The sequence below is a fragment of the Salvia miltiorrhiza genome, chromosome 6 (genome assembly GCF_028751815.1).
Source record: "Salvia miltiorrhiza cultivar Shanhuang (shh) chromosome 6, IMPLAD_Smil_shh, whole genome shotgun sequence".
Taxonomy (NCBI): Eukaryota; Viridiplantae; Streptophyta; class Magnoliopsida; order Lamiales; family Lamiaceae; genus Salvia; species Salvia miltiorrhiza.
Window position 1 is genome coordinate 28,833,214 of NC_080392.1, and position 14,383 is coordinate 28,847,596.

The window sequence follows — 14,383 nt, forward strand, 5'->3', positions numbered from 1 at the left end:
CTAGCAAAGATGGCCTTCTATCATCTCAAAGTTATTAAGCACACTATGTGACCTCGAGGGAGAAACCAAGACAAGTTCTAGTGAGAAACATGCATGCTCGAACAATCACTCAAGAAACAGAAATAAGACTGTAAAAATAATGACAGTCAAGGTTCAAATGCCTCACAGCTTATTTCATTGATTGCAACAACAAGAGACCATGCTTATCATTCATCAATCATGCTCAATCACAACAATATCAACACAAACGCATGCAATTTCACAAGTTTAAAGCAGAAATCATCATGAGCCAGTTATCTAACCAATCTCTACACTACTCGCATCTTCATCAAGGTAACATCACAGAGAAACCACCAAAGCAAGACTAAACAACTCAACGACGACACAAACAAAAACAACTAAAAAGAAACAATGCACCCACAAAGACACATCCCCCCGAACTTATTCACCGCCAAGGAGAATAAGTTTGAAAAGGATTTGTGGGGCACAAAAAAAAAAAAACTAACAAACGAAAAGAAACGAACTAACTGAAAATTGGGTTGCCTCCCAATAAGAGCTATTTTTAACGTCGTTAGCTCGACAAAACATCAAACTCTTCAAGGAGGCTGATACAAGCAGTGCTGCGAACAGCTGCTCCCTGCTCCACTCTTGCCAGCCAAAATGCCTCCTTTCAACTTCCGATCACCTGGGTCCTGCCAACAAAAAAGATCCGTATCAAATGTATTAAATACATCAACACTTACCGTTCCCGGATCCTTTGCTTTCTTGGGCACTTCGTCCTTGTCGATGCGGTATGGTTCATAGACATAGAAAGTTTGGCTCTCATCATGAACTCACAGTGTGAGCTCTCCTTTCTCCACATCAATTAAAGCTCTTCCCGTTGCAAGGAACGGACGCCCCAAAATCAGCGGGATTTTGTTGTCATCATCAATGTCTAGAACCACAAAATCGGCCGAGAAAATAAAATCCCCCACCTTCACAAGCACGTTCTCCACAATTCCACGAGGATAAGTGACCGACCTGTCCGCCATCTGCAGCCTCATTGGTGTCGGCTTCAACTCTCCAATTGCCAGCTGCTTGAAAACTGATAAAGGCATGAGGTTTATGCTCGCCCCCAGATCGCAGAGTGACCTTCCGAAATGCTGGCCTCCAATAATGCAGGAAAGTGTGAAGCTGCCCGGATCTTTGACCTTCGCCGGCAGCTTTCTCTGCAAGATTGCGCTGCATTCTTCATTGAGATTCACCGTCTCAAACTCTCCCAGCCTCCTCTTCCTCGAGATAATGTCCTTCAGGAATCTAACATACTGCGGCATCTCCTGCAGTGCTTCCACCAATGGAATATTAATATGTACTTTCCTGAAGATCTCTAAGAATTTGGAGAACTGCACTTGTCCCCTCTCTTTCTTCTGGCGCTGAGGGAGAGGTGTAGTCACAGTTGCTGGCGAAGTAGCTTTTTGCTTTTCATCATTCTTTCTGCCAGAAACCTCAACAGTGACCTCCTCAGCTCTTTTTTTAATCAGCTGTGCACTCTCATCTTTTACCGTCATGGCCCCTTCCTGTGTAATCCCGCTTGGCAAATCAACCATCTTAAAATGACGCTGGGGAAACGGCATCCACCCCGGAGGACGCAGATGATGTGGGAGTCGTCGGCCTTCCTCATGAACTCTCCACGATAGCTCTTCTTTCTCTATCTCATGAGATCCATGGCTGCAATCTGAGGTGACTTCACTCTTTAACCCAATGGCCATGCACTGCTCCTTGGGATTCACCTTGGCATTGTTTATGAGATTGCCCGACTGTTGGAGTTTGTTGACGGCGGTGGCTATTTGACCCAATTGGGTCTCGAACATATTCATTTGAGTCCATACAGCAACGACATTGGACTCTAGCTTTTCCATCCTCTCATCTGCCTTGGAGATGAACTTCATCATCAGCTCCTCTATATTTGGCTTCTTCTTTTCATTAATGATTCCATTCGTAACAGAGAAGCCTGGTGGAGGTTGGCTTGCATTGTTGGGATTCCCATAAGCCAAATTGGGATGTGGATGCCTTCCATAATGAAACTGTTGTCCACTATTGTATCCACCCTGTTGCCCATGCTGAAAGCTCCCATAATTTCTGCCATTGATGTAGTTGGCGTCTTCTACGCCTGTTGGGATCTCCACAGCCGGCTCAGGATTGCCAACAGTTATAGCATTGATCTTCGAGTTTATCTCTGCCAGCTGAGTCAAAATCAACGCCATAGGGTCCGAACTGGAGGTAGCAGCAACTTTCTTCAAGTGAACTCTCTCGGATGGCCATTGATAGCTCGTGGTGGCCATGCTCTCAATGATCTCCATAGCTTCAGAACTCCCTTTCTTGAGCAATGAGCCCCCTGCAGCTGTATCCATGAACATCCTGGTGCGCTCCCCACAAGCGTTATAAAACATGACCACCAGAGTCCCCTCATCAAAGCCATAGGACGGGCACTTCCTCAACTTCTCCTGGTATCTCTCCCATGTCTCTGCTAGTGTCTCTCCATCGAACTGTTGGAATTGGAGAATCTCCATCCTTAACTTCAATGTGAGCCCGGGAGGATGGAACTTCCGCAGGAAAAGATTTGCCAGGTCCCCCCATACTGGATTGGCTCCCAGCTGTAGAGTTTGATACCACGACTTTGCCTTATCCCTGAGTGAGAATGGGAAAAGGCGGAGTCGTATAATGTCATCAGGGACTCCATTCATCTTAACAGTGCTGCACAACTCCAGGAATTGCGGCAGATGCGCATTAGGATCTTCCACAACTTTGCCTCCATACTGGTTTTGCTGCACCATCGTGATCAAACCAGTCTTAAGCTCGAAATTATTCGCGTTGACTCTTGGAGGCTCGTAGTACTGATACTGCGGAGTGAACGCCTCATTGATCGGAGGCTGCTTGTGAACCTCGCGGTTTTTCTGCGCCTCAATCAAACGCTGCAGTTGCTTCTTGAGAGCACGAACTTCTTCTACGGTAGCCATAGAACTACCTAGCAAACTTCAGAACCGAAAATCAGGACCACACAAAAAAATAAAGAACAAAATTTAAATAAAAAGAAAAAAAAAATCCAGATTAGTATCAAATAATTAACAGATAGTACTGATAAAAATCAGTCCCCGGCAACGGCGCCAAAAACTTGTTCGCAAATTTCTTTTACACGCCGCAAGTGTACGGGTGCAATTGTGTATAGCAGTGACAAGGTCGAATCCACAGGGACTAATGGTTATCAATGCCTATTCTTAATTACTTTACTCTATCTGGAAAAATGAATTTTAAAAGTTTAATTTTTTGGAAAACAAATTTAATTTAAATAAAGAACACTAAAAAGAAATCAAGCTGTGAAAATGCGAAGTAACAGAAGAAAGAGAGTTTCCCAAGGCAAAGGTTTCAACAGATTCGTTGATTACATGCAAGGTTACCATCCCTGGATCACACTTCTAACACGTAACTCCTAAAAGTTCCTAGGATTAAAGCCTTCACAATTATTAATTCCCTTTAGAATTAAAATAAATGTGTTCTATGCTCTTAGTTCAGGTAATAATTATTATCTCCCGATCTTAAATTAAAACCTATGATTATGCTAAATTGGTGATCAAGCAATAAAGCAAACAATTATAACAAGAACATAGAAAGGAATATAAATCTCAACTAATTAAATCAACAGTCAGAAATTTGAATCATGTTTACTCCCTAAACCCTGGGAAAAAGGGATTTAGCCACACATAGACATATGACTAACAATCACAATCTCAATAAAACTAATGAACATTAAACAATGAAAAACCGTAGAGAAGTCGAGATTCTTCAGTCTTGCTCTTGCTCCGTGTCTCACAGCTCTCAGGAAAAGTCAGAATATGATAAAAGGTGATTGGGGAATAAGTTATTGGATGGTATTTATATGCCCTAGGTCTTCAAGCTCCAAAAATACTCCAAAATCGCACTTTATGTGAAAAATCCGGAAACTGGGCGAGAAAACGGTGTCTCGCGCGGCCGGGTCACGCGGCCGCGCGCCGAGACCGCATGACCTCGCGCGGCCTGCTCGCGCGCCCACGCGCCGAGCCCGCGCGCTCCTCCAGCAAGCTCTGCTCCGTCGCGCGGCGGGGTCGCGCGGCCGCGCGCCTGGACCGCGCGACCTCGCGCGGCCTTGTGCAGTGATTTGTTTTAGCCCGTTCTCCCTCGTCCGAACTCCGATTTACGAACTGTTTGCGCTCACGAACTCCTATCGAGATGAACTACAACTTGTATTTCAGCCAAATCTTCCAAATTCTGCTTATTTATTTCTGAAAATACGTTCAAACACAAGCGAGTGACAAGTTCTTGACCAAAAACCAATATAAGCTCAAAATAAACCATCAAACACACAAAAACCTCATAACTAACCATCAAATATGACACACCAAGAGGTAAAAATGCATGTTTATCAATTTCACAAGTTTGTTAAGTTGAGATTTCTATTAAAAATATTTAAATCCATTTAAGTAGTGGGAGTTATGCGGTAAACGTCCACACGATCGTGGCTTACTCGCATGATTTTCATAAGTACTTTAGAGGATGGATTTTAAATAAGATAACCAATAGCTTAAATTGAAAGCGGTATGGTCCTCGTGAGTATGCTAATTTCGAGAATTTAACTATCGAGGTTAAATTGTGGTCGCTGCTTAGATATCATTTCAAGTACAATGTACAACTCCCCATCAGAGTCCCTTCTTGAATATGATATGGTCTAGTTAAGGTCCAACTATTAATTTCCTTTGTCAAAAGGTTAAGTTGACATGGATGGAAATTAAACGACTAGGTAAATAGTCTGGTTGAGGGGTTCATGTGTAAACGTCCACACGATCGTGGCTTACTCGTGAGATTCCTTGGGCAGTTGGAGGTTTCATTAATATTGTTTTATCAAAAGGTTACAATATTATTGTTACGAATTATGTGCTTTATGTTCGTTACTTTCATATATGTCTATGTCTCCTACTGTTTATTTATTCTTGCACAAAGTCTTTTAACCGGTCCTTTTTATATGGAAACATCATTTGGAGTATATCTTTATCACAAACTAACACAATTTTGTGTTGCTTACTACTCAACGTTCTATTTGTTCGAACAATGAAACAACTGATGAGAAAAAGGAACCGCATAAAAGGTGGCATGTGACGAATAATGTGGCTATATGTTATATTATGAGTATAATGTCACAAACCTTGTAGCTCCAACATCAGGGCATGGACGATGCTATTAGCATCATGCTGAATCTCAAGAAAGTGTTCGGAGAGTCGGACTGAGCTGCTCATTTAAATTTGATGAGAGTAATCTTGTTAATTTTATGAGTGAGCACAACTCAGTGCACGAGCATGTCATGCAAATTTTGACGGACTTGACTTGCTCAGTAGGAGTATCGACGGTAAGGCAAAAGTCGATATTATCCTAAACTCTCTTCCCAAGTCTTTTAATTAAGAACTTCCGCCTCAACGCTGTTATGAGCAAGAAAGATAATACTCTTTTTGAGTTGTTGAATGCTCTAGTTACGGCTAAGGAAGTTGTGGAAAAGAGACGTGCAAGCACTTGTTATTGCCAAAGGAGAGTCATCTTCTTCGTCGAAGGACGGGTAGAAGAAGGGTCCAAAGGGCAAGAAAGACAAGGGAAATAGTGGGAGTAATGGTGTGATAAGATTGAGTATTGGAGATTTTTTCTTTCAATACTCAAGGCAAAGGGTTAAGGTACTTCACTTGCTATAGTAATTGAGACATATCAGCTCATTTTCTACTCAGTTGTGAGTAGTGGATAACGAGAGAAACTGATAATGATTGTTACACCTTGCATGTCTTTTTATAAGCTGACAAGGAAGCTGAGAAGTGATGAGATGATTGTCTTCATAGGCAACGTGACTGGAGTCGCAGTTGTTGCAATTGAAGACTTGTCTTTAAGTCCTAAGGACATAGTTTAGTTTTTTGAGAGTTCCTTATCATGTTCCAAAATTTTGAATAGATGGATCTTATGTGATTTTTGATAGTGGTGTTTCTATCATAAGAAATGACAAAGTTGTCTATTCTGGTATTTTTGAACATCTCTCTTCATACTATAACTTGTCTACAAAATACCTTTATATTACATTTACATCATCGAACAAAAGAAAGAGAAAAGTTAAGGCTAATCTCTCATGAGGATCTTACACATATATTGATACCCTAGATTAGGTCACATCTACCTTAACAGGATCCAAAGGCTCGTGTCTAAATAGTACATTGGATTCAATCCAGGTTGTACCATTTAGAACCTGCGAATCCTGTATAGAGGAAAAGCTGGAGACCGGGTCTTTGATGGCGAAGGGGATAAAGGGCCAATAATGTGTTAGGAATGATCTTTTCTAATTCATTGTCAGTGTTTGGGATTCCTACCCAGTTTACTACACCGTGTAATCCCTATATAAAATGGTGTGGTGGAGAAAAGAAATAGGTCACTCTTGGAAAAATATGTCCGATGATGAGTTATGCATCTTTGCAATTAGTCCAAAAGAATCAGAAGGTGGTTATTAGCAATGACACACGATTCTTAGAAGTGGACTATGGGAATAATCACTAATCCAAGTCAGATAGTGTGCTTCAAGAAATTGAAGATATTAGACAGGCGATTCCATCACCCAAGCCAAGTGTGCAAGAGTTTTGTACCATAAGTCACTGCACGCACTGTTGACACACATGTGCCACCACAGATCCATTATAGTGGGAGGGTTGTGGGACAACCCGATCGATTTATGTTCTTGGGAAGATCTTTGGATTCAGTCCCTGGTAGTGAATATAAGAGAATCGACCCAGATATCTACTTGGAATTAGTGGGAGACGAGAATGTAGATTCCTGGCACACCTCAGTGGAGCAATCCATTAAGAATATGGGTGTATACTAGAAAATCTTGCTACCAGGAGGCAGTAAAGCCTTAGGTTGTAAGTGAGTATACAAGATAATAACAAGCCCAAATGAGCAAGGTCGTAGCTTTCGAAGCTAGACTGGTGGCGAAAGGTTATGCCCAGTGTAAGGGTATAGGTTATGATGATATTTTCTCCAGTGCCATGCTCAGAACATTCGGATCATTTTACCCATAACAGCTCACTTAAACCATCGAGGTCTGGCAAATGGATGTCATATATTTTACCTTGGAAAAGGTAAGGACATCCATGTGCAACAACCTGAAGGTTACGTGAGGGAGGGAGAGAAGCATCTCGTGTCAATCGCTCTCGTGTCATCGGTGATGTGGTTTATCTTGCATTTTATCTAGATAATATCCTCCTAATTGGCGACAATATGGAGCTATTGTCAAGACATAAAGTAATGGTTATCCGAACAGTCTCAAATGAAAGACTAAGGAGGTACAGTATACATCTTTGTGATCAAGGTTATAAGGGATCACTAGAAAAGGATGTTGGGCTTATCTCGAGTGTCTTACATTGATACTGAGAATGCTCGTTTTAGTATGAATACCGCCAAGAAAGGATTGCTACCTTTTAGATATGGCGTTCCTTTATCTAAAGACTATGTCTTAAGATGCCTGTTGAGGTTGAGGAAATGAAGGCAGTATTCTACGTTTCCGCAGTAGATAGCTTCATGTATGGATTACAATGTACGAGATCTTATATTTGCTATGCAGTTAGCATGGTTGTAAGATATCAGTATAGTCCTAGTTAAGGACACTGAACTGTGGTAAATTATATTCTCAAGTCCATGACTAGAGAATAAGGATAGTTTACCAGTTAGACAGTTTAGTTCCTTTTTTGGATTATACGATTTCGGATTTCCAGGCTGACCGGAACAAAGAATAATTACCTCGAGCTATGTGTTTTCCTTGGGAGGTAAAACCTTTTGGTTTGACCACTACCTCCAGGATCTAAGGGTGATTCCTAGTTTGCGTGAGAGCATCACCTTCGTGATACCTCAAGTGCAGTTGCAAACTCTAAGGAATCCAAGAACCACAAGGGGTCAAGCACATGGAGAGTAAGTACCAAGTTATACGATTATTCGTAAATCGAGGTTTTGTGCTTATAGAATAAATTCTCACATATTGGAGAAACCTACTAATCTTTTCACAAAAGGCTTATCGCAAATGGTCATTGAAAGATGGGAATGCGATTGATGCCACCCACTTAGGAAACTTTAAGTATAAGTGGGAGAAGTGTTAGGTACGTGATTGGTAAATAGACACATTGTATACTAAAAGTTTGCTTTAGTATAAGTGGGAGATTGTTGGATTTGTATACTGTAAAGCAAGAACGTTTTATGCTTGTATACAATGTTTCCTGATACCACTATCTAATCTCCTATCTAATTGTGTTCATGATTGCACATGTATGTCCCTTATCTCTTTATAAGTAGATTATATGGTGTGTTGTAGATCACAGATGATCATATAATTGGAATAACCTTAAGAGATATAAAATGATCACAGCCGAGATGACTTCAGGACGAGTCATTGGTTTAGGCTGCGGTATAGATGGAAGTAGTCTATCTTGACTACTTGTCTATACTGGTACGTCATAACGTATTGATAAGACCACATTGAGATGTATTCTTCTGTCTGACTTAAGTGAAGAATCAAAGATCTCGGTGACTTAATAGAATCTTAATACTAATAAGATATCAAATATATATGTTGATTCGTATTTCACTTTGACTTACTATGGGTGAGAGTTATATAGTAACTTGAGTACTCTGTATCTTGGGTGATAGCGGTCAATATATGATATTTGGTTATCTGTATTAGTACCCGTATCCGGTATAGGATAATGACATCCCCTTAAGGAGCTCAATAAGGTTTATTGCGTCAAACTCTGCAGGTTGATTAAGTTCAGGCGCAATAATAAGGTTTGATTGGTACTGCTTAAGGATTACAAAGAGATTAATTAATTTAAGCCGTCAGAGCTGTAATTAATTAATGGATGTCGGATATTTTAAATACGGAGATTTAATAAGTCTAAATACAAGCCTCGACTCATCACCGATAATAAAGGAGTAAGTCAGTATTGGTTCTCTAGTGGAATGAACTAATATTTATAAATTAATTATGGTCTGGGCTGACCATGGAGAATTAATTTATTTAAGGCCCATCTTTATTCCTTGTATCTGGTCCCTGGACTGACCCAAAGTCTCCTTGCCCTAGCAGAGGGAGAAAACGCCTAACACTAAGAAACTGGCGCTCCACACGTATTTATTTATTTAAATACAGTTGTCTGCTCTCAGGAAAGACACACACATAAAATTAGGGTTTGAGAGCAGAGCAGAGCGGCGCCAGCGTGAAAGGCAGAATTCTCTCTTGGGACTTTCACAGTTCGTTGTCCATCCAACGGTGAAAGCTGAGCGGGATACAGTTCAGAAGATCTGAGCTGGAGTCAGATTTTCGCAGGAAATCAAGTTCTGGCAGTTTCGGGAGAACGGCCATAACTTCCTCCAAAGAACTCAGATTCATATGAAACAGGCGGCCACGGAAAGCTCTCTCGAAGACGAAGAAGTCGTATTTCTGGACAACATACGATTTGAGGACGTTGGAGGCTTCAAACGAAGGCTTGAAGCTGACTGGTCTGTTCAGCTGCGAATTTGATGAATTCTTTTGAATTCTTCAGGTACTTCTGAACTCCAACGTGCAACACTTAAATTCATAGGGGCATGTTAGGGATTAATCGTTGTATGATAAATTAATAATAATCAAAGAAACGGTATTTGGGCAAATCGAGTATTAATTCAGTTTAATATTCCTTCAGCTAAACCTCCGCCTTATCCGGAAGGAAACAAATCTTCAAGATACTAGGTCTGAAAATGGATAGCATCTCCATGCCTAGCATGGATCCGGCCGCAACACCATGGGCTGGGCCTTTTGTTGCCCTAATCGCACCTATATATACCCGAAGAGCTTTCGAAGCCAAGGGTGCTGAAAAACCGACTGTTGTGCATTTTATTTTCATCGTGGAGTTCAAGTTTGCCCAGGCGGCCCATGTGATACATTTTTATGAGGATCTCTTTTCTGAGCCGATTTTTGAACCGGTGGATAGATCTTGGATTTCTGGTTACATTCCGGCTTCAGTCACCTCAGCCCAGGCTGCTATGCTCACAACTCCTCCTTCTGCTGAGGATATTCGTCTGTCTGTTTTCTCCATGGATAGGAATAGTGCCCCTGGTCCTGACGGGTTTAATGGCGCTTTCTTTCAGCATTCGTGAGAGGTGGTGGGGGAGGACCTTATTGCTGCTGTTCGCCGGTTCTTCACTCACAGCTATCTCCCCCATGGTCTCAACTCCAACTTACTTTGTCTTCTCCCCAAGAAGACTGATGCGGTTCTTGTTTCTGACTTCCGGCCTATTGTGTTGGGAAATTTCTTTTTCAAAGTCATCACCAAGATTCTTGCCTCTAGGTTGAATGAAGTAGCTGCTGCTATTGTCTCGGCCAATCAGTTTGGGTTAATCTCTGGGCGTTCTATACAGGAATGTATTATGCTGGCCTCTGAAGGAGTGAATTGCACGGAGCGCTCGGTTCAAGGGAGGAACATGGCTCTTAAGGTTGATATTAAGAAAGCTTTCGATACTCTGAATTGGGACTTTGTGGAGGTTGTGCTGGATTGCTTTGGTTTCCCTCAGACTTTCAGACACTGGATTAGAGTTATTTTTCAGTCTGCCAGAATTTCGGTTCTCTTTAATGGAGAGTAGCATGGTTTCTTTGGTTGCTCTCGTGGGGTTCGACAGGGAGATCCTTTGTCACCGGTTCTGTTTGGACTGGCGGAGGAGGTTTTGAGTCGTATGCTTTCGGATGCTGCTGATAGGGGCTTCATCGCTCGTATGAGGATGTCTCGCTCGTTGCTTTTTTCCCTCTCATCTCCTGTATGCTGATGATGTCCTTCTTTTTTGCAAAGCTACGTGGCGCAGCTGCAGGATGATTGAATCGATTCTTAACATCTATGCTTCGGTTTCTAGTCAGTTCTACAATAAGGCCAAATCCAAGGTTTTCTTTGGCAAAGATGTTTCTGTTCAGATGAGACGTCGGCTGCAGCGGGATCTGGGTTTTTCCACTGGCTCCCTTCCTTTTATCTATTTGGGAGTCCCCATTTTTGTCGGTCGAGCTACTGCTGCCCGTCTTATCAGCATTCGTGATCGCATCATCGCTCATTTTCCTAGATGGCAGGGCATGCAGTTGTCTATGGCAGGTCGCCTTTGCCTCGTCACTTCTGTCATTCAGAGCGTGGCAGTTCACAGTATGCTGATTTATCGTTGGCCGGCTAAGTTACTTCATGATTTGGATAGGGCTTGTTGGTCGTTTATCTGGACTGGCTGCACTACTTCTAGGCCTCAGTCTTCTGTGGCTTGGAATCGGGTTTGCGCCCCCAAGGCTCAGGGGGGGCTTAATGTGAAGTCCTTTACGCACATCAGTCAGAGTTTCTTGCTGAGATTAGGCTGGTTGCTGATTACTACGGACTCGATGGGTTTCCGGTTATTTCGCCAGCGTTATCTGGATGCATGCCTGAGACCTCGCTCTCCTTGGTTCTCTTCTACGATTTGGTTGGGCACTCGGGCTGCTATACAGACTCTTGTCAGTGACACCCATTGTTCTATCGGATCTGGCTCTACAATTTTGTTTTTGACTGATAACTGGTTAGGGTATCGGCTGGTTGATAAGATCAGTATTTCGGCTGCTTTTCATCACACTCTTAGGCAGCCGATCTCGGATTACTACTTTGATGATACCTGGCATTTTACTTTGGATTTTTTGCAGGTCTTTCCGGACATTGCTTTTGATATTATCTCGGTTCCTATTAGCGGGGGAGAGGACTGAAGAGCTTGGATCCATTCTCACTTTGGTGAAGTCTCCGCGTCGCTTGCTATGGATCACATTCGCCCCAGTTTTCCGATCGTTGATTGGGGTAAGTGGATTTGGGCTCCGTTTATCCCAATGCGCCGTTCCATTGTCACTTGGCGGGTGATTCTTGGTCGTCTTACGACTGCTAGCTCTCTTCGTCGTTCTGGGTTGGTCGGTCCGGGCTGGTGCCCACTTTGCCGGAATGCAATGAGGATATTGACCATCTTTTTTGGGATTGTACCTTTGCTAGACAAATCTGGTGCTCCATTTTCAGCTGGTTCAGGGTGGATGGTCCGCTGATTTACGACATTGGGAGTCTGCTTCTCTGGGCTATGAAGGTGCAAACTAGCAAGCAGGTTGATAACCTTTGGCGGATTGGTGTTATGTCCACTGTTTGGAGCATCTGGAATATTCGTAATAGAGTTGTGTTTGATGAGGCTCCTGTCTCTGCGAGGGCGCTTTCAATCCAGATCAAAGCTTTTATCTTGGAAACTTCCTACTTATGTTCTGGTGAGATGGCCAACTCTGTCGAGGACTTACTGATCCTTCATGGTCTTGGGGTGCCGGGCAGACCTCGTCGTCCGCTCTCTTATGTCTATGTTTACTGGATCCCTCCCCCGGCCCCGTGGTGCAAAATTAATATTGATGGTTCTGTTCACGGCTCCCCTCTTCACATTCATGCTGGAGGCGTTATTAGAGACTCCTCTCATGTTCTGGGCTGTTTTCATTTCTCTGCTGGGCGTGGTTGGGCGTTCGAGGCGGAGCTGCTTGCTCTCGTCATTGCTTTGGAGCAGACGGTCTTTCATGGTTGGAGTCATGTTTGGATTGAGACTGATTGCACCTATCTGGTGGACCTTTTTCGGTCCCACTCTGACACTGTTCCTTGGAGATTCCTTAGTCGTTGGCGTAAGGTTCTTGCTTCTATCGTGAATTTCCATATTATTATTACTCACATCTACAGGAAAGGGAACCGGGTTGCGGATTGCTTGGCTTCTTCGGTGGTGGACGAAGGTTACTGGAATTTTGCGATCCCGGAGATTCTCCATCTGGTTCGCGATGACATAAGACAGTTGTCTTACATTCGGATTGTCACTTGAGGTGTTCTTCTCTCTTTTTCCCTGCCTCTTCTTGTTTTTGTTCCCGTTTGCTCTTGTTGCTACCTCTACAGGATATCAGCTTCTAATTTTCAGACTTTTTGCCTCTCTTGCGCCTTTGGTTCTGTTTGGATCATCGAGGACCTGGTCTGTGTTTGGTGTGGTGGTCGGTCTGGGTCTGATTGTTACAGCTGTCCTTTTGTTGGGCTGGGTTCTAAGGTCTTGGGTTGTCATTACTTGGGAGACTTTGTTGGCCGCGATTTGTCCGGTAGAAGCTAGCAGGAGTTTTTCATTGCAATATGCTTAGTTTCCTCTCTGGTATGTTTTTTCGGCTGCTGGTCTTTGCTCCTCTGATGTAATTCCCATTATGAGCATGGGAAACCACGCGGGAAGAATTGGGAAACCCCCAATGGCTTCATCCCGTGACGTTGACCCTTAAAGCAGCTTGTTTCCTCTCTGGTTTGTTTTTTTCGGCTGCTGGTCTTTGCTCCTCTGATGTAATTCCCATTATGAGCATGGGAAACCACGCGGGAAGACTTGGGAAACCCCCAATGGCTTCATCCCATGACGTTGACCCTTAAAGCATGCTTAATAAGTGAGTTCTTGGTTGAGATTGGATCATAAAAGTAATTGCATTAGAAGTTTCACTGCTAGCGGAGAACTGGGTCTGATCGGCCTGCTGGTCTTTCTTGCGATGGCTCCTCTTCACTTTGTCCCCCTTTCGTTGGGGACTGTTGGAGCTTTTGGTTTCAGATTTGGTTAGTGATTGTTGGTTGTTTGATCCTTCTGAGGTTCTTTCTTTTCTGAGGGCGCTTTTGGGGCTGATCTGTCTGTTTTGGAGAGGCTTTCCTTGGTTTTTGTAAGAGTCTGTTTTCTTGTGCAGTTTAAGCCTTCTTTGTTCTGCTTTCCTCTCCTGTTGTTTGGTTTCGCAGGTTCGTGTGGTGAGATCAGTGAAGAGCTCGAAGGGCGGCGTTGAGCTTGGCTCTGGGGCTTGAGGTTTGCTCTGGAATTGAGGCCTGCTCTGGCTGTGAGCTCCGCTCTGGCGTTGTGCTTCGCTGCTCTGGAGCGACTTCTCTGCTCTGGAGCGACTTCGCTGCTCTGGGGCGACTTCTCTACTCTGGAGCGACTTCGCTGCTCTGGAGCGACATCTCTGCCCTGTGACCGCTGCTCTGGCGTGGAGGTATTCGCTGCTCTGCTTTGGAAGTCTGGCGTGGAACTCGCTGCTCTACTTGATCTCTCTGGCGCTTGATCTCTCGGCGCTTGATCTCTCTGGCGCCTGATCTCTCTGGCGCTTGATCTCTCTGGCGCCTGATCTCTCTGGCACTTGATCTCTCTGGTGCTTGATCTCTCTGGAGCTTGATATCTCTGGCGCTTGATCTCTCTAGCGCTTGATCTCTCTGGGGCTTGATCTCTCTGGCACTTGATCCCTCTGGAGCTTGATCTCTCTGGCGCT

General features: G+C 43.5%; 1 protein-coding gene across 1 annotated transcript; it reads left to right on the forward strand.

Annotated features, from left to right (window-relative positions):
• The first annotated feature begins 9,810 nt into the window (after positions 1-9,810).
• On the forward strand, positions 9,811-13,925 carry LOC130990725 (uncharacterized). Its single transcript, XM_057914955.1, has 8 exons — positions 9,811-10,205; positions 10,263-10,644; positions 10,729-10,819; positions 10,896-11,631; positions 11,753-11,956; positions 12,111-12,905; positions 13,005-13,077; positions 13,863-13,925. The coding sequence occupies exons 1-8, from the start codon at positions 9,811-9,813 to the stop codon at positions 13,923-13,925; spliced, it is 2,739 nt and encodes a 912-aa protein (XP_057770938.1).
• Positions 13,926-14,383: the final 458 nt, after the last annotated feature.

What these genes read in the sequence shown, in the direction of transcription:
- LOC130990725 (XM_057914955.1), top strand. Translation starts at nt 9,811, where the DNA reads ATGGATAGCATCTCCATGCCTAGCATGGATCCGGCCGCAACACCATGG. An exon ending in TTGTTTTTGACTGATAACTG is followed by an intron (nt 11,632 to 11,752) that starts GTTAGGGTATCG and finishes GATTTTTTGCAG; the next exon opens with GTCTTTCCGGACATTGCTTT. An exon ending in GTTCGCGATGACATAAGACA is followed by an intron (nt 12,906 to 13,004) that starts GTTGTCTTACAT and finishes CTACCTCTACAG; the next exon opens with GATATCAGCTTCTAATTTTC.